Genomic DNA, 27,135 nt, shown 5'->3' on the forward strand with positions numbered 1-27,135 from the left:
CTCATTGAGCATATTCAAGACCAAAGTACTACAGGCGACCGACGCGACTGAGTCTAGTCAATAAATCCTCGATCGTATTTATGTATGCTTAAAAGTTAGCCCGTGTTATGTTTTATATTTTTAGTTTATAAAACCCTTTTCAGTTTTCAACATTTTAAATAACTTCACTTTAAAGTTTAGTTTACCGGTGTAAAAAAATAATTATGTTTTATTTGAATCCTGTTATGCCTTATATTATAAACATAATATAATGTATGTATTATGTCTTAATAGTGTATTATGTTAACTATGTAACTTTATTTTTAAATTTTAATAATATTTTATTTTTTTTAATTTTTATATTTGAAAAAATGTTAATTATGTTTAATGTGTAACTTTTTCTTATGATATAGTATGTATAATGTAAAAGCCCCATGGGCGTCAACAGAAAGAAAATAAAAATAATATTTTAGTACTTACATACCTACATATTTTAGTACTTACATACCTACTTATTTTAGTACTTACATACCTACATATTTTAGTACTTACATACCTACATATTTTAGTACTTACATACCTACATATTTTAGTACTTACATACCTACATATTTTAGTACTTACATACCTACATATTTTATTACTCAAATACCTACATATTTTAGTACTTACATACCTACATATTTTAATCGAGGGCTATTCTTAGGTAAAAATCCCGAAAAATGAAATCGGGTGAAAATACCTAAGTCCGACTCGTGGTGTACCGGTTAGAGTATTTGCCTACCATGCCTGAGATCTCGGGTTCGATTTCCGGCAGGGTCGACATAATAATCTGAGAAATGGGGATCGGTGCGGTATAAAAGCCGTTTAGAACCTGCAACCTGTTTAGATCTATTGTGAAAAGCATATTTAATCACTACTTTTAACAAATATTTATTTTGTAAAATACTTTTGTCACTGGGCTGGTATTCTATTTATATATAAAAGCATTCAGAATAGCAGCCCGGGGCTGGTATTACAAACACTCTCGAAGTCGTATTATCTCGTGTATTTACATAAAAAATTCACGAGAAAAACTGTTTTCTCGTGCCGCGAGAGTGGTTCAGAATAGCACCCTAGGAGTCAAGATTTGTGTGTGTTTTTTAGATAACGATGTTGACAGTGGTGAGGATTACTTGTATGACCAAATGCCAGAAGAACCAAAGTGGCCTTTCTTATCCCGACAAATGGCTAATTCCCTGATGCCCAAAAACGACTTGGTCTACCGCAGATTCAGGAGAGGAATTACTGAAGAATGTTGCCGCAAATCGTGTACAATGGACGAATTGAAAACCTACTGCCCACGTTAATTTATCATCCTGTTTGAACGATATTGTATTTCTTCTCTATATTTAAAACTACCCTTAATGTTGATTCTAAACTGATATTCGATCTTAAAACAACACAATTTTAAAATAGTCAATTCGGCACATGTAGGTACGATTACAAACTTTTAACCCTTATCTACGTGCGCCACGGCACTACGTACTGGTTTTTTTTTATAAATTTGAAATAGCCCGGTAAATGCAAGCCGAATCACCAGTAGGGCCATGATATATATTCCTAATTTATTATTCGCACAACAGATTGCAAGTACCGCAGGTTACTATTAATTTGTCATCGAGTGTCAAAGTAGGAAGGTTCCGATTGCGGTACTCATGTACTCAATACCGTGCGCGTGTATTTATGTTTCAAATGAGTTGCGTACGCAGGACTGTGCGTGTGTTATAATGGAAGTATTCACATTTATTTATTGTTTGCGTAACCCTAAGTTTTTTTTTTTACTTTCGTTATTTTGTATACTTTATTATATTGATACATTTTCCGCAGTCGATACCTACTTTTTTGCCTACTTGGAAAACGAAAATGATGTGATCAAAGCATCACGTCATGGGTGTTTATGATAAGATTTCAATGACATTTCGGTTCGGTTCGGCAAGATTTTTGTATGGGGTACCCAAGCGAAACCGAAACTTCGCTTGTTTGCATAGCATAGATGTTGTCGTTATCGCCTTCGACGATAACGAAATCATACGGCCGGCGGCCTCTGATTCTTATTTTAAACTTTTCTACTTTGTTAAAATTAAAATAAAACAACTTTGTTTTGAACCGACGCGACGTTTACATTTTATTACCGACCGGTTTCGAAGCTACGCAAGCTTCTTATCAAAGTATAATTTAATCATCATCATCATTACCTTTCCGTGCCAAATGGTGCATAGGGCACTGTATTGGTACACCAATCGCAGCGTATCTCGATCATTTTGCTACATGACGGTAAAATGATCAGTTTAACGCTTTAGATGCCAGTCCAGGAATTATGACATATTCGAATGTAAAAGCATCGTTTCAAATTAAAATATCATGTCATCTATGTCGGGAATCGAACACATGACACTTTGCATGATAGCCAAACGCGTTGACCACTATACCACGAACCCGACACAATTATAATTTAGTAATGAATATTATATTATTTTATAATTTTAATAGTGTTAAAAAATTAAAAGATTCCCGACATGGTTGACATAAAACATTTATTTAAAACGGTGTTTTTATGGTCGAATACCTTTTTTTTCATTAATTATGATTTTAACCATTCTTGGTTATTCTAGCCAGAAACAAACAGTATTTACAAATGTTGAATAGGAGCAAAACAATATTGCAGACCAACAGATAAACCTTAAACAACTTTAAAATACATACAACTTAATAGATCTTAAAATTAAAATAACAACAATTTGAAATAAAACAAAAATTGCAATAATTAAATGCATTATTTAAAAAAAAAACACCCAAAACCTTGATAATACATAATATACTCTCGAATACCCATAAAGCTTGTGTAGCTTTCGGAGTTTTCTTTTTTCTTTCTTTTTCAGCCTCATTCTCTCCACTGCTGGATAAAGGCCTCTTCCAAACCTCTCCATTCCTTCCTATCACCCGCTTTCATCATTCATGTTTTACCGGCAATAGAGGCGATGCCGTCGACCCATCTTTTCTGTGGCCTTCCAACACTTATTTTTTTTGCCCATGGTCTCCACTTTATTATTCTGGGTATCGTCCTGCCATCATTTTGTCTCGCCATGTGTCCTGCCCACTGCCATTTCAATCTCGCTGCCTGCCTGGCTGAATCCAATTCACCAAAGTTTTCATGCCAAAAACTCCAAACAAAACGAAATGAACTCGAATTTTTCGGAGTTTATTTATGATTTATTTTCAGTTTTCTCATGTTTGATGTGTAACCGTTCTTTTAGATTTTTAATATGATATTATTCAAGTAGATCATGACCTAAACACCTACCAAATTTTTATTGATAGTTAACAATGCATACTTTAGTAAGTAATGTGTGATATTTTGGTAAATTTTTTCTGGAGCTCATTTGGAGCCAGTAATACTATTTTTTTTGTGAATTTTGCGTAAGTATTGTAAAACATTTATATAATGCCACTAACACTATCTATTTGTTTTGTGAATTTGGAAAATATTCATACGTAACCGTTTTATTTTATTTTGTATTGGTCATACATGTTTTATTTATATCTTTTATACTCAATTACTTTCGTACTCGTAGTTTCGTATTTAGTTATAATCATCCCATTCAATTTATGTCTCCTGCGAAAACTCATCAGTGCGAAATGGTTTAGAGCAAATTACGGTATGGCGCGGCGTGCCGTGCGCATTTGCTTGTAGTAAACTCCCGATCGCGCATGTAGGTAAGGGGTAAATATTGGATTCATTACAGTAAACACAAAAATCGTATGCATAAAAATTGTACAAAATTAGGTCTCAGATACCATCTCGCTTTATAGTTTGTAATGTGTATAATTTTGTGCTATAATTTATTTGGGCCTATTTGAAATATTATGTAAATGTGATTTTTTAAAATGTAATCATTTTCAAATTTATCGTTTATGTGGATGTGTAATATATTGTGTAAATTTAATAAATAGTATCTAATATTAAATGAATGTCTAAACTGCAGTTTTATTCTGTTACTCTTTACAAAATTGCTTTCAAGTTTAAAAAAATATGTATTCAGATTACGTTATTTGTTATTTTGTTACGAAATTAGTGAGATGTATTTTCAAAAAATTTCCTGTAGGCAAAGTAACCAATAATGGAAAAAAGATTAAAATAATGGTGTCGGTGCGGTGCCTATGAGGAATGAAGATTATAATTCTAAAAGTGGCTGTAAGATGGCGTTACTAGCGTTTGCATCGCGCTTGTGTTGTGCAGTAATTTAATTTATTTCAATAGTAATTTAATTTAATGTAACCTTGAATATAACTTAATTAAAGCGTACTTACCTGGCGTAGAGGACACCGTGATGAACTAGGACATTTCTCATCTTGAGGTTGATCGAGCACTCAGATATATGATTCAAATTCGGTACTCAGATGGCGTAAGGTACCGATGCGACGACCGACCGACCATCTGTAATTTTTAGATTTTTTCTGAAGTTTTCATTTTAATAAATGTTGCAGAAAATACACGTAGAAAAAAAACAGCATAATTTAGAATGGTAATTTACTATTTAAAAGTAACAGTAAAATATTTTAGTTTATGGATTGAAGTCACTGAATATGTAGATAGTAGATATTTAATATATCTGTGATTGAAGTCTTGAACTTGAGTCTTATTTCAGCTCCAATGAACATTTTTGAAAATTACAGATAGTGCCTTCTCCCATCTGACTACCGAGATATAAGTATTAATTTTAAACAATACGCTATTATGGCCTATGAACTATTTCCTCTATGATTATTCGAAAGATTCTGATCTGATGGTGACTGATTTTTCAGACAGAAAATATTTGGCATTGCTTCATCTTCATGGAGTACATAAACTAAAAGAAGTTACGAATATCAGAGTAATCACTAACTTTTTACAAGGAAAAAATGATTGGAAAAACACTGTCGATTGGAGAACCAAAAGAAAGGTTATTAGTGATCTACCGATTTAATATATGATTTTTAAAAGAGTAAGGCTATTTATTTTGTGATTAAATAATTTATCCGAACGTGAAAGTTTATTGGCTGATGAAAATTCAACTAAGTCACTGCAACCAGTACAAAGAAGTGTAATAAAAATAATATTTACGAAATGATTTTTCATTTTTATGAATAAGGTGGTAAACAATTTGCCTATCAACGGGCGTAAAATTGTATGTACAATAATAATATTATATGATAAGTTCATTTCAAAGTAAAATATAAATTTCTAATATTCAGATAGATATTTTTTCGGCAATTTTATTTTAGAGAAGGTTCTCCGTCTATGTTAAATCCACTTATATGTACAGATTTAAACTCTAGAAATATTGTTGTCTTCACAAAAAAATCCAACAGATGACCGTGGAAACTCACTTGGGAAAACATTATTCTCACAGTGAATACACACGGAACTTTAAATAATTATGATAATATGAATGTTTGATGATGGGCAGAATGGTGAATTTTACATTGTTGTGTAGTAAAGTGAAAATTTGAACCAGTTAGTCCTGTTAATGCCTAAACTTCCATTGGCTTACATATTACCTTTTTAAAAAAAAATGTAGCCTATTGCACAACACTATTTTATACATACATTTGCCTAAATACCTGTTTATAAACATAATAAATTAGGAAACTAAGAAAAAATACATGTAAATACCATCATTATGGCCCCTGCACCCGAAATGGTGCATAGGGCACTACATTGAAATGCCAAATACAGCGTACTTTTATCTGTTACATGAAAGTAAGATGATCAGTCTCACACTTCAGTTACCAGTTCAGAGACAGAAACATATTTCAGTTTTAAAGCAACTTCAAAACAAATATTTCACGTTGGCCTTGCCAGGAATTGAACCCGGGACCTCAAGCAAAATAGGAAATGCGCAAACCGCTAAACTAGGAGGCACACTAATTCCTGCTTGATTCCGTCCGTGTCCAGGCAGATGAAGAATACAGTTCTGTGTGTGAAATAGAAGCAGAACCCTGGACAAGTGTTTTCGATTCGGTGGCTACACTCAGGAAACATCCTGGAACGTAAATATAACAATAATTAAAAGTATTACTATTTTAAACAATACGACTTTACAGAACAAAACTTTTCAATAAATAAATCAACATGAGTGCATAACAAATGACCATTCCTTTGAATGCAGTCTAAAGTATTACAAAAAGACATGACCAAAATTAGAAATAAATCATAATTGGCAGTAAAAGAAAACAGGTATTGGGATAAAATAAATTTTATTTTATGTGTTTATTTTCAACAAAATAAATTATGCAGAAACAGTTGTGGAGATATTTGAAATAATACTGTAGAAGTTCACACATATTTCTTCGAACATAATAGTATACAGTCGAACATGGTTATTACGAGGAAGATGGGACTGACTGAATTTGCTCGTTACAAGCATTACTCGTTTTACCAGAGAAAGGTTTTTTTTAACAAAATCCTAATTCAAACAAAAATACACAACTAGAATCTATTTACACACATTTTGTGAAATAACTGACCGGTGTAAACACAGAACATTAAAAAATATCATAAAAATCCCCAAAACAAAAAAGTCATTAAGTACAAAAGAAGTTGCAAATTATATTAAGGTGCTGAACCAATATACCTACTGACATCACGAAACTTGCATTTTATACATGCCCTGGTTTGATACTTTTACAATGTTATCGGCAAAAACACCAATTAGGTACTTAGGACACTTACATGGTGTCATGAACTTAATCTGATCGTTAGCTCGTTTGGATTTTATAACTTAGGTAAAAATCATGTTTTTAAAAAAAAATTTTTTTTTGCAATTGTTGTCAATAATTTTGTTAGGTATGTCCGAGATATAGGTTGTTATAAATAACCATAAACTAAAATGTAAACTAATATTTCCTCAGTACATCTGAGAGCTTACTATTTCTATGAGCGTTATAACCAAGTTCGATTGTATATTATTTAAATTATTAACAAAGCATACACATATAAAAAGGTTTTCCTTGAAAGCTCAATAGTTAAAAAGTTGACTTGTTCTGTTACAATATGGAAACCTTAAGGAGTTGATTATTTAAAAGGGAATATTTATTATCATATTGATCAATATTGAATGGCAATTTTTTTCAAATTGTTTTATTAAAAAAAAATCTGATTACTATTATACAAAATAATAATTATTTTACAGCAGTTATAAACATAAAGAGCTGATATAATTGTAAAATATTTGAATAATGATAATTATCTACAGCACATTTGTTGGGAGTGACCCTAATAAACATATATTTTTTATGTTAAAATGTTCATTATAATTTGAAATATACAAGTCTAAACACCAAATCACATTATTAATTTATAAACGTTTAAGAATATCACATGAACAAAAGCTTAAATAATATAATGTATAAAAACACAGAGGAGATATAGGAATATAAGAACTATTAGACTTCATTTTGCCTTTTTTGTCCAAAATCACAACTTAAAACATAAATATTATCTTTTAAAGAATGTATTATTTTTGAAAGACAGAAAGGATAATAGAAAACCCCTTGATAAGGAAATTTATAGAAGTCAGGGTATGTACATGTCTCATAATCTGTTATTGTCTGGTTCAGGGGATCACGTTAAACACTGTGTAGAATCTCACCAACACCAATAATGGTTTCAGCTCGCAGAATGGCAAATCTTAAAGTGTGTAAAGTGAACACCTAAACTAGCCAATGACAGATAATAAATCACTGTAATCATTAGATGAATATTAAACGTAACCAGGATAATTTAAAAGTTGGCGGCCTCCGTAGTGTAGTGGTCAAGACGCTTGACTCACGCACGGAAGGTTCCGGGTTCGATTCCCGGTGAGAACACAAAAATTTAAATGGGATTTTTCTCAAGCCTGGGTGTTCTGTGATGTAATTCACCGCTGTAATTGGGCCTCCTGGCCTGTTGTGGTGCAAAATAAAAAATAAAAAAATAAATAAAAAAGAAAATGAAATGTACGTACGTACATATATATTATCAAATAAATTAGAAATGTGCACAATACATTATTACACATTTGACACATCTAGAATACAACAATATTCGACAGTTACTAAAGAATATATTATAAACAGTGTAAAAATCTAGATTCCTATTAGCATTAGTATTCAGCCTATACTGATCTAGAGTATAGCGAAGTTTGCAAAATGTTGAATTAGCACATTTTTACTAGTGAAAAATATAATTTAATATACTTATATCATTGTACTCACATTGTGAAAATTTTCTTATGGACAGTCACTTATAAAGATAGATACACTTATACCCGTATGCAGAGACAAAACTTAAGGTGAGGAAAGTACATTCTAATTTTAAATGCAGAGAATAACCCGAAGGTGAAGACAATAGAATGTACCTTCCTCACCTTAAGATTTGTCTCTGCATACGGGTATTAGCTTGTTATTTAGGTATTTTTTTGAAGAAAATATATTGGAAATCATTTTCTCCACAAAAGATAGGAAAATTGACTTTCTATGGCATTAATCGGAAGAATTCAGTGAAGAAGACTAATGGTTAATATCTACTTCAATTGTTTTGTAAGGTATCAACAGTGTTTGTTGAGTAAGTGTCGGAGTGACGTGCGGCATGGGTTTATTGCCAACTGCCGCTTTAAAGGGTTGTGGAGCGGTATCGCCTTTTGTACCATTTCTTCCTTTCTTTTTGTTCGCTTCGGACTCAGAAAAGTAATTCGCGAGGCGGGTTTTGATCGCAGTCAGGGCGCCTCCGTTAATCTCCTCGTGAAATATACTGGTGTACCTCCACTGCTTCACTGTGGGGCCGCGTTTCTTATCTTTCTTATCCTTGGACTTGGCCGATTCGGCGGCTGATTCGTTCTTAACGGCTTCGGGAGCCACAGCAGGCATGGACTGCAGGATGACGTAGGTGTTGGTGTCGGCGTGTGAGTGACTGGGGGGGACTACAACGGGCCCCGGCTGGTAGTAACTCACCTTGTCCGCGTGTATGTAGTTGAGGTGCTGCGGAGGATACTGCGCCTGGGTGACCATGGCCTGGGCGAAGTAGTTCTCCGCAATGTTGATAAGATGGCCGCTGCCGGGGTACGACAGAGAGTGGAAGGTGCCATCCGCGGCAGAGGGACCGGCCATCTCTTGCTGATAGTTGTTTTGTATTACGTTTGTCGGTTCCTCCTGAATTTTGTCATTCTTTTTTCCTTTAGGTGAAGTGACAAACGCGTAGTCGGGATCATACGTTTTAGTATAATCTTTCCACATTTTAGAAATGTTAATTTCTAATCCAGTCAGCTTATCTATCCGGATGTAATCTTTCAGTCGATGAGTATGTACTATGGAAAAAATGTGATCTTTGATTTGTTCGATAATATGAGCGTCCAGACGGACTTCTCCAGCGCGGTTTCCGCTGCTCTTGCCTCGATTGTCACTCGGAAACATGACTCCGTCGTCCATCTTTTTGCAAAGAACTCTTATTTTTCGCTCAGTGATAGCGTGAATATTCTTAAAAGCATTCTGACATACCTGAGTTTCCCTTCCTCGCACTCTTACAAAGTACTCGAATGTGCATGTCCGTCTGCTGCTATCCTTTTTACGTTTTCTTTTGATATCAATTTGTCTCATTAATCCAAAGAGGTAAGCATTTTGTTCATCGTGAGTTTTTAAAGAATAAAACCCTTCGAATGTTTTTTGTCGCACTTGTTCTGGTACTCTTAGGAAACAACCTCTTCTGCAGTGACAGTCTGGTCCCGGCGTTTTCTCGGGAACGATCTTCCCATTTGTATTTATGTGTTCTTTTCCAGCTATACGTAGTCTTTTTTGTTTTTGTTTGTGCCATTCTACAAATTTAAACAAATACAATTTGAGTACAGTGTTCTACTAGGGATAGTACTAATGTTCATCAACTTAACAATTAAAACAAAGAAACCAAATAAATAGTAAAATATTTATAATTAAGCGCCAATATTAAGTACAGCAAAACATCGCAAGTGGCAAAAGACGCTTGAAAGGAAGTAAGTGGTAAAAAAAGTTCATCAAAACAACTATGTTTACGTGATGTTGGTGCAATAAAGCTTATATTTGACAAAATAGTTATGAAGACAAAAAATATGTTAAAATATACTAAACCAACCTTCGGGATTTCGTGTTCGTTTTTTCGGTGTTTTTGGAGATTTTAGCGATTTATTTTTACGATCGGGAATAGGGACATCCGCCATTTTAAGATCACTGAGGTTTTACTAGAGTATTGCCACTAGAAATATTTTTCGAATTGAGTAGGTGTTTAAATTGATTTAAGAAAATATTTTTGCCTTATATAATCCGTATTGAAGGCAAATGGTGCATTATTCATCATTAAAATTTTATTTTTTAGTAAGATTATCATGGTTTTATTTATTTATGAGTCGATTATTATTTTTTTCATGCGACTATCAGTAAATAAATAAAGATTATTTATTTTGGCAACTTTGAAATCGCTTACGTCAACTAAAACTTGCTGTCAAAATATTGGTAAATAAACAAAACAGACAAAAAATAATACAGGTGTATAATATTGTTGTTTTGAACGAAAAACATAATAAAGTAAAATCTAAAACTCTCCGATAGATCCATAATACTTTCACAGTAATCAAGAAATCATGTCTATAAAATTTTCGCGTCTTAGTTCTTTAAAATCTTTGTGAGTATAATAATCTTTTTAAAACTATCATTAAGTTAATTTAATTGATAATCTTAACGAATTCTGAAATCCCGATCACTATAACTTTTCTTCTTCTTCAATATCGTGGCCAATATTGTTGCTATTGTGACTATTAGACATCTGCTTTTTTCACTAAAGTTGTAAAGAAAATTGTTTTTACTATAAAATTTGACAAAATATTGATTTATTTAAACAAATACAGTATCAACAAAATTTTGGGCATATCCCAATCTTTGTGGACGAAAACAAGATTCAACCCTTTAGAGAGCTTATTAATAAAGATTTGAAGCCTAAATTGAAGTATTTTGTGATTTTTTTACCACTGATGCTAATATTTCATCCAGATCAACAACATTTAAAGTTATTGAAAATTCCTTGAATTATTTGTTTGGATTTTTTATACAACTATCATCATTAACCGTCATCATAATCAACATAATTTTATATCAATTTATGAACTCATCTTCAAATTCATTGCATAATTTTTATCAGTAATATTTTTAATTAATTTTATTATTTATCTATTTTTAAAATATCCATCAACATCATCATCATTCATCATATTTCTGTATTATTTCTGTAGGTATGTTATTATACATACATGTAAAAGTCTTATGGGCGTTTTTAAATAAATAAATAATATTATTTTAAGTCCTTTCATTAGTCATATTTTAATGCATTTATTATAATTTTAGATGTATTTATCAAGTGTCTAAATATTTTTTGTGGTACAAGTTTGAACTGCAGTATCTCCCAATTCAAATAAAAAATGAATTTCTAAAAATTGCAAGACAGAGGTGTAATTTATTGGAAGATACAGATCTCTTAAAGAGTCTGATACATCCATATGTGGAAGAGATTGCATTTGGAGACTGTGCTGTGAGTAACGAGACACTTTCTGCTTTAGAGATTTGCTCACATCTCAAAACCCTTCAAATGAGGCACTACAAAGATGTTACTTCTGAAGGTATTTTTTTTTGCTATCTTTAACTCAGCCTTTTGGATAATCCAGAAATCTTTTTAAAAATGCTCTCAACCAAGTTCATACAGACGGGTAAATATATACAACATATCATCATAGTGAACAATCGCATTTCTTTTCCGTATTGTACATCAAAATTATATAAGCTAATAAAAAAAATGAATGTTATAGCTTTATTTTAAGATGTATTTTTGTAATTAAAATTCTATGTAAATATACGTACGGAAAAATAAACAAACAAAAAAAGTAAGGTATTTATAGTCATCATTGCCAACCACCACATATTGTAATTTTTAGCCAGAAACTAAAAGTTAGTAGATCTGAGGAAAAATCGGTAGATTGTTAGCCCTTGCCCCAGTGCCTGAGTGCCAGTAAACGTTGTTTGAAAAATAAATCATTTACGCTGAAAAAAGGGCCTTTTTAGCTGCCGACTTTTAAATATTTAGTTATTAGTTTTTTTTAAATTTTTTTATCCTTTTTTATTCAATCATTTAAAAATACATGTTCTGTATTTTTATGTATTTTTAATAATAACGTTTCCCTAACTCTATGAGGCCAAAAGCCCTTTGTTGAGAGGCATGCATATTATCAAAATCAAGGCAAGTCCCGGTGGAATAACCATAAATCTGATGTGCGATGCGTTTGCTGTAATTGGGAAAAAAAATAGAAATAATCAATAAATCACTTAAAACAAGAGTTTTTCCGGAGAAGTGGTAGATATCTACAGTAGTTCCAATACCAAAAATAAAATACTCAAAAAAATGTGACGATTTTAGACTAATTGTACCTTACCAAAATATGAACAAGTTCTGGAAAAAGTAGTAAAGATACAACTAACAAAATTTTTAGATGTAAATAATATTCTATGTGATCAGCAATCGGAATTTAGGTGCAAAAAATTGTGTGAAATGACCTTAAATATTGTTTGAAATGACTGGAAAGAGAACATTGATAAAAATAAATTTGTGATTGCAGTATTTTTGGATTTTAAAAGAGCGTTTGAAACCATTGACAGAAATATAATCATTTAAAAATAAAAAAAATATTAGTATTCAAAACACAGAACTGAAATGGTTTGAAAAATTCAGCAATCATATGCAAATTTGGGAGTTCCACGAGGATCTGTTCTGGGACCACTATTATTCATTTTGTACATTAATGATATGACTTTGACATCGTCTGACTACCAAATTCAACTATTTGCAGACGATACGTTAATTTATGTAGCTGATAACGAATATGATTCAGCAATAAGGAAAATAAATACAGAATTAAAAACAGTTCGAAATGGCTTAAAGCAAATAAGCTACAACTAAATGTAGGAAAAACAAAATGTATAATAATTGGCAAGAAATGCTGTTTTAATAGTGATCACAGTGTTGAATTAGATGGAGAGATTTGACTTGACTCTAAATTATCTTTTACAAAAAATGCAGACTATACGAGTAAGAAAATCGCAAAGAAGGTATCCCTATTAGGAAGGATAAGGAATAAACTAAACCTTAAAACTTCTCTGCTGATATTTAAAAGTATTATAGTTCCCCACATTGATTATTGCTCCAGTACTTTGTATTTAAGTAATGAGGGAGATTGAAAGAACAAAGTGATGAGGATAATATTAAAATGTGGGAGACGCACGAAAGTTAAGAAAATGATTCAACTTCTAGATATTAGAATCAAATTCAATGTTGCCAATGAAATTAATAAAATTATTATAGGAATAGTTCTGAGATATTTTCAAAACAAACCAAAAAGTAATGAGTTCTTTCATAACTATGCAACAAGAGGATCTAAAAATATAAGACTGGAAAAGAAATCAAAAGCAATCCCAGAACTGCCTTATGTACAAGGGAATACAGTTAATTGAGAAAATGCCAGAAAACATAAAAAAATGAAAAAGTGTGAATATATTTAAAATGAAATGTAAAGAGTACCTATATATGTAAAAAATACTAGATTTTATATATTGTATATAGTGAACATATGTTCATAGGTTAATATAAGTGTACATATAAAAGAACAGTTTGAATATTATAAATTAAAATAAAATAAAAAAATAGATGTAAACATTGTATTGTAAATATATATTAGACTATGTTTATCATAGAACTAAATCAAATGAATAAACAAAGAATACTACAAATAAAAATTATTACATAAACATAAATTTTAATAAACATCTCGACAACACGCTTAATAGTACTACAAGTTTATAAATCTATGCAATGTCTCGCAGCAGTCTCCTGCAAGTTTTTAATTAACATGTTTCGTAAGTTGTAAAATTAAAGTTAAGGCAAAAGTACACATGAAGAAAATGAAATAAATACTTCATTAAAAAAGAGAAAACCTCTTGTGCAGTACAGTTTATATTTTTTCATATAAATGAATGTATATAAAACTTTTTTTGTCAATGTATTCATATGTATATATACAGGGTGTTCTTTAAACCCTGTCACATCCAAAACCACAATATGTCTTCTTGCTCATACTGATCATCGTGGTTTCGGATATGACAGGGTTTAATGAACACCCTGTATGTATAAGCATGCATGCGCCCATGCATGTATAATAACCAAGATTTAAACATTTTTCCTTCTAAAACAGATAAAAATGTTGGTTCAAATCTGGTATATCTCATTATATAAATGTCCTCTATTTTTTCTTCTTAAAACCTATTTGGGAATGTGGAATATTTTTAATGTTGAAATTCTTCATCACCGTAATTTCTCTATCATACCCAGTGACGAATAGGGTACTGCACTGGTACTCAAATTGCAGTATATCTGGATAATTTGTATTACAAAGAAGATAACAATCATACACTTTAGGTGCCAGTTAAGGAATAATGAAATTAAATGATTCCCCATTTCGAAATGTTTACCTGAAAGTACCCATCAAGTCGAAAACACTCATCCAGAATTCTGGTTTTATTTCACTCACAGAACTGTATTCTTCATCCGCCCAGACATAGAAATGTTGGAAATGCTTACTATAGAAATATTTTAATTACCTTCATCTCTTCAATCCATGCCTCATGTCTGAGGATGGTGATTACACCTGACTCTAGGCATGGCTCATCTGTGGACAGTTTCCCTCCATCTAGAACGGTGTTGTACTCTTCTGTAGGCATTCGTCAGTGATAATTCTGATAATTCAGTGACTAAGCCGCTCCATTTGTCGGTTGACGTCCGTGCCACCTTGTCCCTTCGACACTTCACTTCACACCCACCACCATCGCTGATGAAAGAACCTGAATAAATTGAATTGTTGGCTCTTTCTAAGTTATACAACAAGGATAATGGTGCTAATTTATTATCTCGATCAAATCATAAGCTTAGTTTTGCTCATATTCACTCAGTCTCAGGTCTGAACTGGCAGCATTTATTCGGACGTGTGGTGTCATCAGCATATCTCAGGTTGGATAACTTCCTCCCTCCAATTGTGAACCCTCTTGTCCAGCTGTTAAGTGCCTTTCGAATGATATATTCACCATGTATCTATTCACCATATGTATATCTTTATAGGTACCTACTAATATTTTAGACAATTACTGAATTTTGAACCCTCCTAGTATTCTACCTATCTTGTCTAACTTATAATAATATTAAATTATTGTAATATTGTTGTGTTTTAATTTTCAGGATTCGCAAAATTATTTCCCAAAATCCCCCAGTTAAATTTTTTTGCTGTTAGAAAGTGTGATGTTTTTGATGATAATTTAATTAAAATACTGGTTAACCACTGTCCCGAAGTAACAATTCTCGATTTAACTAATTGTGCAAACATAAGTGATGCATCAATGACCACATTATCTGGTTTGAAAATTGCAGCTTTAACTATTTCGGGTCTGAATGTAAGAATTTTTTTTATCTCCTTTCATTTTTGTGCTAATTAAAACAATACTCAGTATTCAATGGAGAATAAATACCATGACACTAATTATTATTTATATAACTTTTTTTGTGAATTGCTATGCCCATTTTATTTAAAAAAATAACTTTTCAGGTAATGTAATAATTATTAAAACATGAAAAAAAAAACACAAAATCGGCAGTCGTTTATAGGTTTCCTCTATACAGAGTGTTCATTAAACCCTGTCACATCCGAAACCACAATGATCAGTATGGGCAAAAAGACATATTGGCACATTAAAATATTTTTTTAGAATGAATAAAATTTTTAAAAATTAAATATCACAAAAAGCAAATGGTTGCTTACTTCTGTAGGGGAGAAACGAGGGGAGGGGGGGGAGTCTGATACTGCGCCGCGCTCCCCTCACTTCTCCCCTGCAGAAGTAAGCAACCATTTTTTTTTTTTTAATATTTTATTCTTAAAAATTTTTTTTGTTCTAAATATTTTTTTTAAATATGCTAATATGTCTTTTTGCCCATACTGATCATCGTGGTTTCGGATGTGACAGGGTTTAAAGAACACCCTGTATAAGTACAATGAATATATTAAAATTGAGATAAATTAGAGTTGATATTAAATTAAATTAAAACCTTCTTTCCTTTTTCATAAAAGCGTGAAATTTTTTAAATGATGGAATAAAAAGACAAAAAATTAGTGTTGATAATTTGATTAGACTGCACACAAATAAATTGTTTAAAGAGTGTTTTGTATTTTTTATAATTATAATAAGTAATTAATAACTTTTTCAGATTTCTGATGATGGTATGAGTAAACTGTTAGAAGGGAGATGTACAGAAACATTAACAGAATTAAATGTATCTCAATGTCCCTTGACTGATCTTTCTTTTGCGATGATTTTTGAAAAATGTAAACAATTGTCAATATTTACTATGAAGGACACAAAATTTTCAGGTGAGTAATGAAAAATGACAAATGTATAATATGAATCAAAACAATATTATTTTGAATATGTCAAAATCTTTGTAGACAAGTACTGGATTGAATCCGTTACCCGTTAACACCTATACTTCCATGCGATTCTCCAATAATAATAAAACAACATTATATTTATGAGGATGACTTCCAACATCTTATTACTAGCTAGATTGTGGTTGTTAATCATGAACTTTATCTACCAGAAAATATTTTGGAATTAAGTTCTTCATAATATAAAAACGAATCAGTTATTTGTATTATAGAAGATTCCTAGTAATAGAACAATCGATATAATGTCCTTTAAATAGATAATCAAACTAATTGTGTTTTATGAATTATAATTATAAAGATTTGATAATTAAAACAAAAACATATACAAAATTATTCTAATTAAAAAATTGTTTACTTATCATAAACTCAAATATTTTTAACAAGTTTTTATACTTCACAGGTAACATTTTTGATGTCAATACATCACAAATCAAGCAACTAACTTGGACTGTTTAAGGATCTTCATAAAAATACAAGGCTGATATGTTTTTTTTTGAGTTGTGAAATCATTAAAAATAAATATAGTTTTTAACTTCTCAAAATATTTTTCTTCTCACAAAATACAACTTTTTAAATGTTACCTTAGTGGTATAATTTCATTAGTATGACAGTCAATACATATATTATGTATTATACGCAAGCATCACGAATACTAACACATTTTTGTCTTTCAACAGCTTCACTACCGAATACTCTCAGGCGTGTGATTCGTGATATTACGCATGGGGCCAGTTACGTTCCAGAACCTTTTCGTCTTGGTCATACTTCCATGCCCCAGTTATAGCTCGACATTCATTCAAAGGAGGCTGAAAAAATTTAGGAAAATGGCTGAAAAATTTGTTCCGCAACGTACGGAATGCTTGAAACGGCCAGTTAATTTATGTGATGACTTTTTACAACAGTTTTGTTCTGATAAAATGCCTTTTAGAAAAAATATATTTCCAGTTTCTTAAATCATTTATAGAAATTTTGGCTAATGCACTGTGTTGCGTGCTAAATAATAATACATACTGTATCTGCCAACTCAGATGTCTATGGATCGAAAAGTAAAGAAGCGAGTAGCCTGAATGTAAATCAATTTGGCTCTAATAAGTAAAATGTAGTTTTTACACTTTACAGCAAAGTAACGAAATTGGCTCTGCGCCATTATATATAGTATAAATTATTATTACAAAATGAGATCATTATGTATAATTGTCATGATGCATTGCTGATAAAAGCATCACCGGCAAAATTAAGACTGCAATAATAGCAAAAAAGATGCGGGTGCAAATTTTACAGAACTTTGAAGCTAAGGCTGAAGAAGATATGGCAAGACCTAAGCAAAGTACTTTACTTTAAAGTTGATATATCAAATCGGGATAATCGGTATTCTTAAATGAAAAAACGCTAAAAAAAAAAACACAGCTTTACTTTAAAATATTTATTTAGTGAAAACTAAATGATGCATATATAGCACCCACGAATAGAGAACTATTCACCACCGATAAGCTCCGTAAGATGTCATATTTTGGTCATGTGTTGAGAGGTAATAAATATGCCATACTTCAGCTTGTCACGAAAGGGAAGATCGAGGGATGTAGAGGGGTCGGAAGAAAACAGCTTTTCTAGCTTCGAAATAATGTCTGTGACGAACATTTAAAAGCAGACCGAACGGTTCGTGAAAAATGTTGGATAACATGGACTTTAGACTTGATGGAGAAAAAAAGAAGAGCTGCCAATGATCCAAATAAATATAGAAACTTCCAACTATCAATCGAACAAAAAGTTAGAAAGGCAAAGGGAAAATGGGTCAAAAAACAATGCGAAGAACTGGAAAGATGTAACGAAATGCACAATGCTTTTAATTTGCACAAAAAACTGAAGCAACAATCTGGTCTGAACAGAAAGCGGGTATAATGACGACATAAGAGAACTATAGTGTTACGCTTTTTAATGACAACAGACCTGATGTTGGCATAATCAGTCTGAATTCTGGAATATTAATATTAAAGTCTGAAATTCTTAATGCCGTTTCTAACAGCGAGAATAAAAAGGCCTGTGGATCTGGCGAAATACCCAATGAGATTTAAAAATTGATTGACGATAGTAACATTGACTACCTTCTTAGGTTATTTAACATGATTTATGATACAGGGACTATCCCTTAAGACTTGCTTAAATCCATTTTCATTAAAAATATGTTATGATTACCGACTGATAAATCTTACGAGCCACATTTTGAAAGTATTCTTAAAAATTATCTATTCCATAAGAATAAAATGTGAAAGCGATCTGGACGATTTTCAGAAGTGGCTTTGGGACTAGAGAGGCATTGCTGGCAATAAATGCGCTAATACAGGAATTCCGTGACCTAAAGAGGGATGTTTTCTTCGGCTTCATAGACTATGAAAAAGCATTAGATAGAGATAAACATGGAGATCTAATGGGAATAAACATTCTAAAAAACCTGTATTGGAGCCAACAAACTGGAAGTGGAACATTGAAGGGAAACTTAATCCAGCATGGAGTCAAGGTTGTGTTTTGTCATCGATGTCGTTTAACTTGTACTCGGATTTAGCATTTAAAGAAGCACTCCACAATATAGATATGGGGGTCAAATAAAATGGTGTCTGCATCAATAACATCAGATATGCCCAGGACACTGTTATTCTTGTAGATAATATTAACAACCTGCAAGTCCTCATCAATAGAATCAATAATGCAGGTGTAAGGTTGTGACTCAACATAAACATTAACAAAACAAAGTTCATGGTATTCAGCTGCCAGGACCACGCACAAGCACGTCTCACCTTAAATGGTGCTATTATAGAGTTGACAAATTTAAATACCATGGAAGTGTCCTAATTGAAAACATCGACCCAGAAACCAAAATCGAATGCAGAATAAAGGCAGCTTGTGCAGCATTCAATAAAATGAGAAATGTTTTCTGTAATGATAGCCTCAGCCTGAAACTTCGGCAAATAATGGTTAGGTGCTATGTTTGGTCAGTGCTTTTGTACGGACCCTCAAGATCAGTAGGTACTATAAACCGGCTAGAGGTATTTAAAATGTGAGTTCATCATAGAATGCTACGCATTCCATGAGCCGATATGGTCAGCAACGCAAACGTGCTCCAAAGAGCAGATAGACAGTTGCTGACAAATATCAAAGTCTGGAAAGTGTCCTATCTGGGGCATGCGCTCAGAGGAGAAAAGTACGAACTACTGCACCTAAATCATAAAAGGCGAAATAGAGAATCGACGAGGAGTGAGCAGAAGGCAGACCTCCCGGCATCGAGGCGCTGTTTAGAGCTGCCCTGAGACAGGGACACATTTTCTCAAGTGATAGTCGACATCAAGGGGACTTGACATGACACATAAAGAAGAAGAAGAAGTACCCTCCAGTAATATAATATTTGTAGTTTGTACTGTTTTTTATGACCAGTGAGTTAGAAATATAAAACAATTATATTTTTTAGATATACTTTTATTTATAACAGTCTGATATTTGACAGTTTACACTTCATAATACTATGTTAGTTTTAATGCAGCGCAACTAAATGTTTACATGTTTGTTGCGTAATCAAAAAATTACTGCTTAAAATATATATTATAATAATATAATGACAAAGAAAACAAAGTCAAACCGACATTAATCTATAACAGTACATAATAGGAGTTAATGTATCGAGACATTACTAGCATGAGAGCCAAAATGCTTCAGGAATGAGATTGAGTGAAGTATGTTGCATATTTAAGCCTTTTTTGGAGTAACTAAATTTGTCTGTTTCAGTTGAAGAATAATAGATCGCATTCTGGAAACATCTTTGCTCGATTTAGTTGACTTGGGGTTAAAGTCGCAAAGTTTAGCGATTCTTTCCCATTCAGTTCCTGGTTCCATCTCATCACTCTCGGCAACAAACTGCTTCTCTGCATTTCTGTGGAAAAAAACAGTGCATAAGAAAAATAAACACATCATTTCAAGTTCAGTCATTCCAAATGGTTTCTAACTAAATACATAGAATCATTTCAGCCAACTGATACTCAATAAAGTTCATTAATAACACATAACAAACTTATTCATAAAAAGGAGCTACAATCAAGAAGCATTGTTTACAATCTATATATATATTTATTTATTTATATGAAGGTACTTATTACAAAAAAATAATAACGTATCCCTAACTCCATGAGGCCAAGAGCCTCGTGTTGAGTTGGAATACAACATAATGGAAAGTGAAAGCATACATATTATTAAAGAATGCAAAAATAACAATTATTACATAAATATCAATTTTAATTAACATTTGGACAACACGATTAAGAATATGTACATTTATGTAATGTCTCGCAGCAGTCTCTTTCAGTTTCTTTCCTTAGACAAAATCCAAACTTGTACACTTCTCTAGAAAATGGCTTTCATTTTGGAGAGCGTAATAATATTACGTTCATCCAGGACATTGAACACCCTTAGGGCCACAAAAGAGATATTTCTCTGAACGAAAGTCGTAAGTATTTTGGGCATTAAATAGTTCAAATTACAAGAAAACCTCACACGAGCATTCTGCTGGGATCTCCTCTTGTAATCTGATAACCAGAAATCAATATATTCAATGAGGAACTTCAGCCCTACGGGAAATTGGATACAAAAATGTTTTCTTACGCGGGGTAAAAATTAGAGCATTCAATTGTACGCCAAAGTTTCTTAAAAATGTACAGAAAAAATAATAAAAAATATTTTCATAAAAACGCACTACTTTAAATGACGTCACTGGTTCATGTGAATCAACCTATGATCTGAGAGCTATGGAAGATTTCCGGTCTGCTTGTCGCTTCTGGACCAATGGGAAGAACTGAATGAGAATAAGCGGAAATGAACCTCTGACGTTACACGCGGAGTTATTTCAGAAATATAAAACTTTGAAAAATCGTAGCGCCGATAATACGATATACAAAAATTTAAAAAAATATTTTTTGACTTAGTTTAACAGTCTATTAACAAATAAAAAAAAATTTAAAAGCCATTGAACTTCCTCATAATGATGATTAGATTTTTGCTTAAATGAATTAAGACATATACTTTTTCTAATGTACATTATTATTGTAGCTAACATTAAAATCATCTCTACTTTATTGACATACCAGAATAATTATGTTATATTTTCGACTAGATGAAATTAGACCCACCCACATTTAATGATTTATGATTATTTTAAAAGCAAATTGTAACATAGCAACAACGTACATCATGAATGCAGAACAACGGGGCCACAATATCGACTAATATTTTAATAAATATTTTTAACAACAAAACGCATTAAAAAAGTACAATTTACTTACTTGGCAGCCTCTCTGGTTAGCATGGAAAAACATTATAAAGTAGATAAAATTAGCATATTTTTATGAGAACATTATTAAATATTTAAAGCCAAATATTAAAATATAAAAAAACATTCCCTCGTCCGCACCTGATGGTGCATAAGGCATTGCATTGGTACACCAATTGCAGATTTTTTGTTACATAAAGGAAAATATTTGTTTTATGCTTCATGTGCTAGTACAAGAACTATGAAATATTGCAGTGTAAAAACATCCTGTTAAATAAATATTTCCAGTCAACCATGTCAGGAATTGAATCCGAGACTTTGAATGGTAGGCTAACGCACTGACCACGAGGTGAGCATAAAATGCTAATAATAATAATACAGTAAAACTGCAATTATTCGACAATGTTTTAAGCATGTCCAAATGGTTCAGCCGGATGAATCTCACCCACAAAATAAAGGTACATTAGTTTATTGCACATTATTTGAGACATAAGTCATTACTCCGTGGGAATAAAAGTCCTGTGTAGAGATGGGATGAGCAATTAGTTTACACAGAAACATGAGTATATCACCAAAAATATAGGATCAGAAACACAAAAAAGAATTTTAAAAACATATATAGGGCACATTAATATGGTAAAAAAGTAAACTCAAACATTGGAAAATCATCAAGGAGTTTCCCACTCAAATCCCTCCCACTAAGGAAAATCCAGTCCTTAACTCCTCTCTTGAAAATAGTTTTTGTCTTTGAGAACTTAATACGCTCTTACAAAATATTGGAAACTCTCAGTGCGATAAATGAGAGATGTCTCTGAGCAAAAGTCGTACGGGTTTTTGGTATGACGTAATTCAAGTCAACAGATGGAAGAGTTAAGGAAATGTGGATGTTTAAACATAGGCAAAATGGTGAATTTTACAGTGTGTAAAGTGGCCACTTATACCAGCCAATGACAGGTCATTAGCCCTGTAAATGCCTAGACTCCCATATTCCTTTCTCAAAAATGTTTTCCCTCTCTGTTGCAACAAATTTAAATATGAACAACTCCCTAGGGAGAAAATCTAGCCAGTCTGCAAGCATTTGGACTTACTCAAAACATCACCCAGACCGCAAATTAATTTATTCAAAAAATTTCAATTGGGTGTGAAATTTTTTTATTTATTTATTAATAACAAATAAAAATACAATATTACAACTAAATACAATTTTTTACATTAATCAAATACATATATTTTCATTAACGTTTCCCATTACGTAAAAGAAATAAATAATTCTTGTGTACATAATGGGGAGTGACGTCTTACAATAGTTTATTTAAGTAACAATACTATTTATGAATCAATAGAAATTGAATACAGGGATCTCATGAATACACCGATTCCCCAGAAAGTAGCTGGACTCAGCCTTCAAGAAATTATAAATATTATAAGTACATGAAATTAATACCAATTTAAGAAACGATTAAATGCAATATACTTATTATTGGTTTCCTGTAAGGAAATTAAACTATAAATTATTTCCAATTAGAATTTTAGTGACAAGAAAATACAGACCTGTTAGCTGATTTTGTTTTGCTGATCTGCTCTTCATGATTAGCATACCACTCTTCCAATTCCTTCTTAGCAGCTACTCTCATTTCTTCCTTTTTAACTTCTTCCTCGGCATCTAAAATAAAGTAATTTATTTTCAATACTTAAATAAAAAATATATTCATCTTTGGTCAAAAGGCGATCTGATCACCCACCTTTTTGCTCGAGCCGCAGCTTTTGTTCTTCCCTCCATATTTTTATTTTTTCAGGTTCCTCTTTATCTATATGTCGATTATTAGATGGTGTTGGTGAAGGGTTGTCATAAGCTAAAAGAAATGTAAAATAGTAGTTTGCTCACAACATAGTTTAAATTGATGAAATCAGATATCTTCCTAGAGTTAAAAAACACTTAAAGGCATAATATACACAAAATTTTCCAACAAAATCGTACTCATTAATTGCGGTCAATGTGTTTTATAGTCTACTCACTGAAGAACTATTAAAGTCTTGATCAAAGTAACTAGCATGAAAATATACAGATGGAATATGATGAATGAAATTTTTTCTATTAGATTATGCTACTAAAAGTGAAATCGTTTAAGTTTAGCCCACAGACCTGGAACGGATGGTTCATCGTCGATAAGAGTAGCGGCAGTTGGAATCGTTGGTTCCAGTTCGTCTTCAAGTCCTGCGAGTTGATCCTGCTGCCTAGCCAAGAAATCCGCGGCAGGATCTACTTCGGGCTGATCAAAATTATCTCCAAAATCATCCATTATTGATGAAATTTACGATGACAGTACAAGAAAACGTCAAGCCAAAACCACAGACTATAGATATTCACAGACTACAGATATCTGGATATATTGGATATATTATGCCAAAACGTCGCGCGTCGATGAGAAATAACCATAGATTTTTAAACATAGAATGACGCACAGAAACCATAATGCAAAAATACAAAAATATTGAAGGGAAAAATATTTTTTCTTCACAAATAATGGCAACATAATGATCTGTGAGGTCTGTCTATAATGTGTCTGCGAATTTATCAATGCGATAGTGTGTACTGACACCACATTGAGCACTACACGGATTGCATTAATGGGGATTGTCTATGACTAACAGTGGTGGCGGTCGTTTTTGTTTGTCTTAGATAATAATTATAGTGTTTTTCCTTAAAAAGTCGAAATAATTCACTAATTTGGTCAAAAAAAGAGTGGTGTACATAAATTTTCTATCTATTATTAAGTGTTTTCAGTAGTTTGTGTTTGTTTTCGTTCCCTGTCCCGAAACCTAATAACCAGGTAACAATTATTTTTTCCATACACGTGTAGCCAAAATTTTTTTTGGTTTTTACAACTTATTTTGTACTTTTCTTTCTTTTTATTTTTTATTATAAATGAACGATAAAGAGAAACCTCCGGATCCACCGGATGGATCTCAATCAGATTCGTCGTGCGGTACAATGGACACTGTTCCAGATCCCGCCGAATTTGTTACAATAAGGCCTAAATCAAAAAAACTCAAACTTATAAATTCGGAGAGGAAATCGAGTTCTGAGTCAGACCGCCCCCTCCCACACAAAACACCTAGCCCCCGACCCTCTGCTTCTACAAACCCAGGTACTCCAGAGGTCACAAACACTTTACCGCCTATTACCACACCTACCAAAGTCCAATCCCGCATGTACAATGGAATGGATCGTGCTCCATTTATCGTACATGTAACAAAAGTACAAGTAGACGGCGTCACCCAAACCAACTTGTACGATATTGACTTCGGTCGATTTCTTCATAGAAACAATATTCGGACTGCCTGGAACGGAATCAAGTCCGTCGGCCGTAACCGTATTTCTGTGGAGTTTAAGACGGCAAACGAAGCCAATACGTTTGTAAAATCAGAAATAGCTAAAAAAGATAATTATAACGTTTTCATTCCGACTTTCCTAGTAACTAAACAAGGTGTTACCAAAGGCATCCCTTCGCACTGGTCTGAACAGGACATTGTGGAGAATGCCGAGGTACCTCATGGATTCGGAAAAGTAATCAAGGCTCGACGACTGAATTACAGATCGAGTAATGGTGACGTAGTCGAATGGAAACCCTCCCGCACGGTGGTTTTGACCTTCGACTCAAAATCTCTACCTTCCCACATTTCCATCTTCAATGTGTCCCTCTCCGTAGAACTCTACGTATTTCCGACAATTCAGTGTTTTAAATGCTGTAAGTACGGACATACAAAGACTGTCTGTAGATCCCTTGTGCGCTGTTACAAGTGTGGCTCCTCACACAATGGGGAATCCTGCACAGTGGCGGCTGAAGATATAAAATGCCTCAATTGTTCTGGTAACCATTCTGCCACCAGCAAGCTGTGCCCTGAGCTTAAAAGGCAACAAAACATAAAACACACGATGGCTGACAGAAACATTTCATATATTGAAGCTTCTAAAATGTTCGGAAAAGCGACGATTTCCTATGCAGAAATCGTCTCTAAAACGACAAAACCGAATGTCAATGTTGTTATGCCCGCGCCCTCCGCGCCAATATCCTACAAAAAATCAGTAGAGAGGAAGTCGAGGTCAAAAAAACTACCTTCCAAACCTAATGTTCCTCATCATGACCCTTCACTTCTGTATTTCCCGAATGGACAACTTCCATCTGGTTCTAATGGGAATGCTTTTCCTAGCACAGTCCCAACATCGAACAATACAATTATATCTACCATATTGAGTATTCTAGTATCGATCCTTCAAAACAATCCACAAATACCGTCCAACGTCGCCCATCAACTTCTAAATATAACCTCCCTACTTAACCACCACCATGGCTCCTCAGATGAGGATTCTGCAGTGGAACAGCCATAGCATTTTAAATAAAAAAGAAGATCTCTTGCATACATTGCAAGAAGAATCTATTTCAATTGCGGCCATTTCGGAGACGTGGATGGTCCCGGGATCTACTATTAGATTCCGGGGATTCCACTGTCTGCGAGATGATCGTGAGGATGGGAAGGGTGGCTCTGCCCTCCTCATCAAAAACTCCCTTCCCTTTATCCCTATTAATGTCAAGACTGATGGCTGTCCTTTCCAAGTGACAGCTGCAAAGGTTAATGACTTGACCATCCTTTCCATGTATATCTCCCCAACCAACAAACCCTCAAAATCGATACTTTTATCTTTGTTTCAAAAATTGACCCCTCCGTTCCTTATCCTTGGTGACTTTAATGCTCACCATGCCCTGTGGGGTGCTCCGACATGCGACAGGTTAGGAAGAGATATTGTTGATCTCTTGGATGATCTGAATATGTGTGTCCTTAATGATGGCTCCGCGACGCGCCTTCAGCTTCCAAATCAGCGACCCAGTGCAGTGGATCTCACCATCTCCAGCGCTGCAATGGCACCATCTGTGCAATGGTCAATTAAGGATGACACTATTGGTAGTGATCATTACCCTATAGTAGTCAGCCTCATATCCAGCCATAGATATTGCCAAAGTGGCCTATCCCCTGGGGGAAGACGAAGACCGAGATACATTACAGAAAGAGTTAAATGGAGATACTTCTCTGACGACATTGAACTTAAAGTGAACGAGCTGCCCACCCCGACGAAAGAGAATGTAGTGAAGTGCTATGAAGCATTGTCATCATGCATCGTCGAAGCAGCAGACAAACATGTCCCTGTAAAGGAGAAAGGCAATAGAAGTAAACCCCCCC

General features: G+C 33.1%; 2 protein-coding genes and 1 long non-coding RNA gene across 6 annotated transcripts; 1 reads left to right on the forward strand and 2 right to left on the reverse strand.

Moving 5' to 3' along the window:
- Positions 1-5,701: 5,701 nt before the first annotated feature.
- On the reverse strand, positions 5,702-10,243 carry LOC148279991 (uncharacterized). Of its 2 annotated transcripts, XM_088229090.1 has the most exons (3): positions 10,142-10,230; positions 9,535-9,848; positions 5,702-6,044 (listed from the first exon to the last, which is right to left on the reverse strand). In XM_088229090.1, the coding sequence occupies exons 1-3, from the start codon at positions 10,224-10,226 to the stop codon at positions 6,033-6,035; spliced, it is 411 nt and encodes a 136-aa protein (XP_088085216.1). In that variant the 5' UTR covers positions 10,227-10,230; the 3' UTR covers positions 5,702-6,032. The 2 variants fall into 2 exon arrangements, with proteins under 2 accessions (XP_088085216.1, XP_088085215.1); XM_088229089.1 differs by lacking the exon at positions 5,702-6,044 and having other exon boundaries at positions 6,242-9,848; positions 10,142-10,243.
- Positions 10,244-10,472: 229 nt separating this feature from the next.
- Positions 10,473-18,356, forward strand: LOC148279992 (uncharacterized). Of its 2 annotated transcripts, none has more exons than XR_015822732.1 (5): positions 10,473-10,687; positions 11,404-11,675; positions 15,332-15,543; positions 16,352-16,514; positions 16,990-17,131. It is a non-coding gene; the product is annotated as an uncharacterized LOC148279992 (long non-coding RNA). The 2 variants fall into 2 exon arrangements; XR_015822733.1 differs by lacking the exon at positions 16,990-17,131 and adding an exon at positions 17,267-18,356 and having other exon boundaries at positions 10,504-10,687.
- A 1,685-nt stretch (positions 18,357-20,041) lies between these two features.
- LOC148279993 (clathrin light chain-like) lies at positions 20,042-24,305 on the reverse strand. Of its 2 annotated transcripts, XM_088229097.1 has the most exons (5): positions 24,041-24,305; positions 23,640-23,750; positions 23,449-23,560; positions 21,911-21,922; positions 20,182-20,508 (listed from the first exon to the last, which is right to left on the reverse strand). In XM_088229097.1, exons 1-5 carry the CDS (start codon positions 24,195-24,197, stop codon positions 20,325-20,327), a joined length of 576 nt encoding a protein of 191 aa, XP_088085223.1. In that variant the 5' UTR covers positions 24,198-24,305; the 3' UTR covers positions 20,182-20,324. The 2 variants fall into 2 exon arrangements, with proteins under 2 accessions (XP_088085224.1, XP_088085223.1); XM_088229098.1 differs by lacking the exon at positions 21,911-21,922 and having other exon boundaries at positions 20,042-20,508; positions 24,041-24,297.
- Positions 24,306-27,135: the final 2,830 nt, after the last annotated feature.

Source organism: Micrasema longulum, unplaced genomic scaffold (assembly GCF_059751315.1).
Source record: "Micrasema longulum isolate JH-2025_06_02 unplaced genomic scaffold, ASM5975131v1 h1tg000634l, whole genome shotgun sequence".
Lineage (NCBI taxonomy): Eukaryota > Metazoa > Arthropoda > Insecta > Trichoptera > Brachycentridae > Micrasema > Micrasema longulum.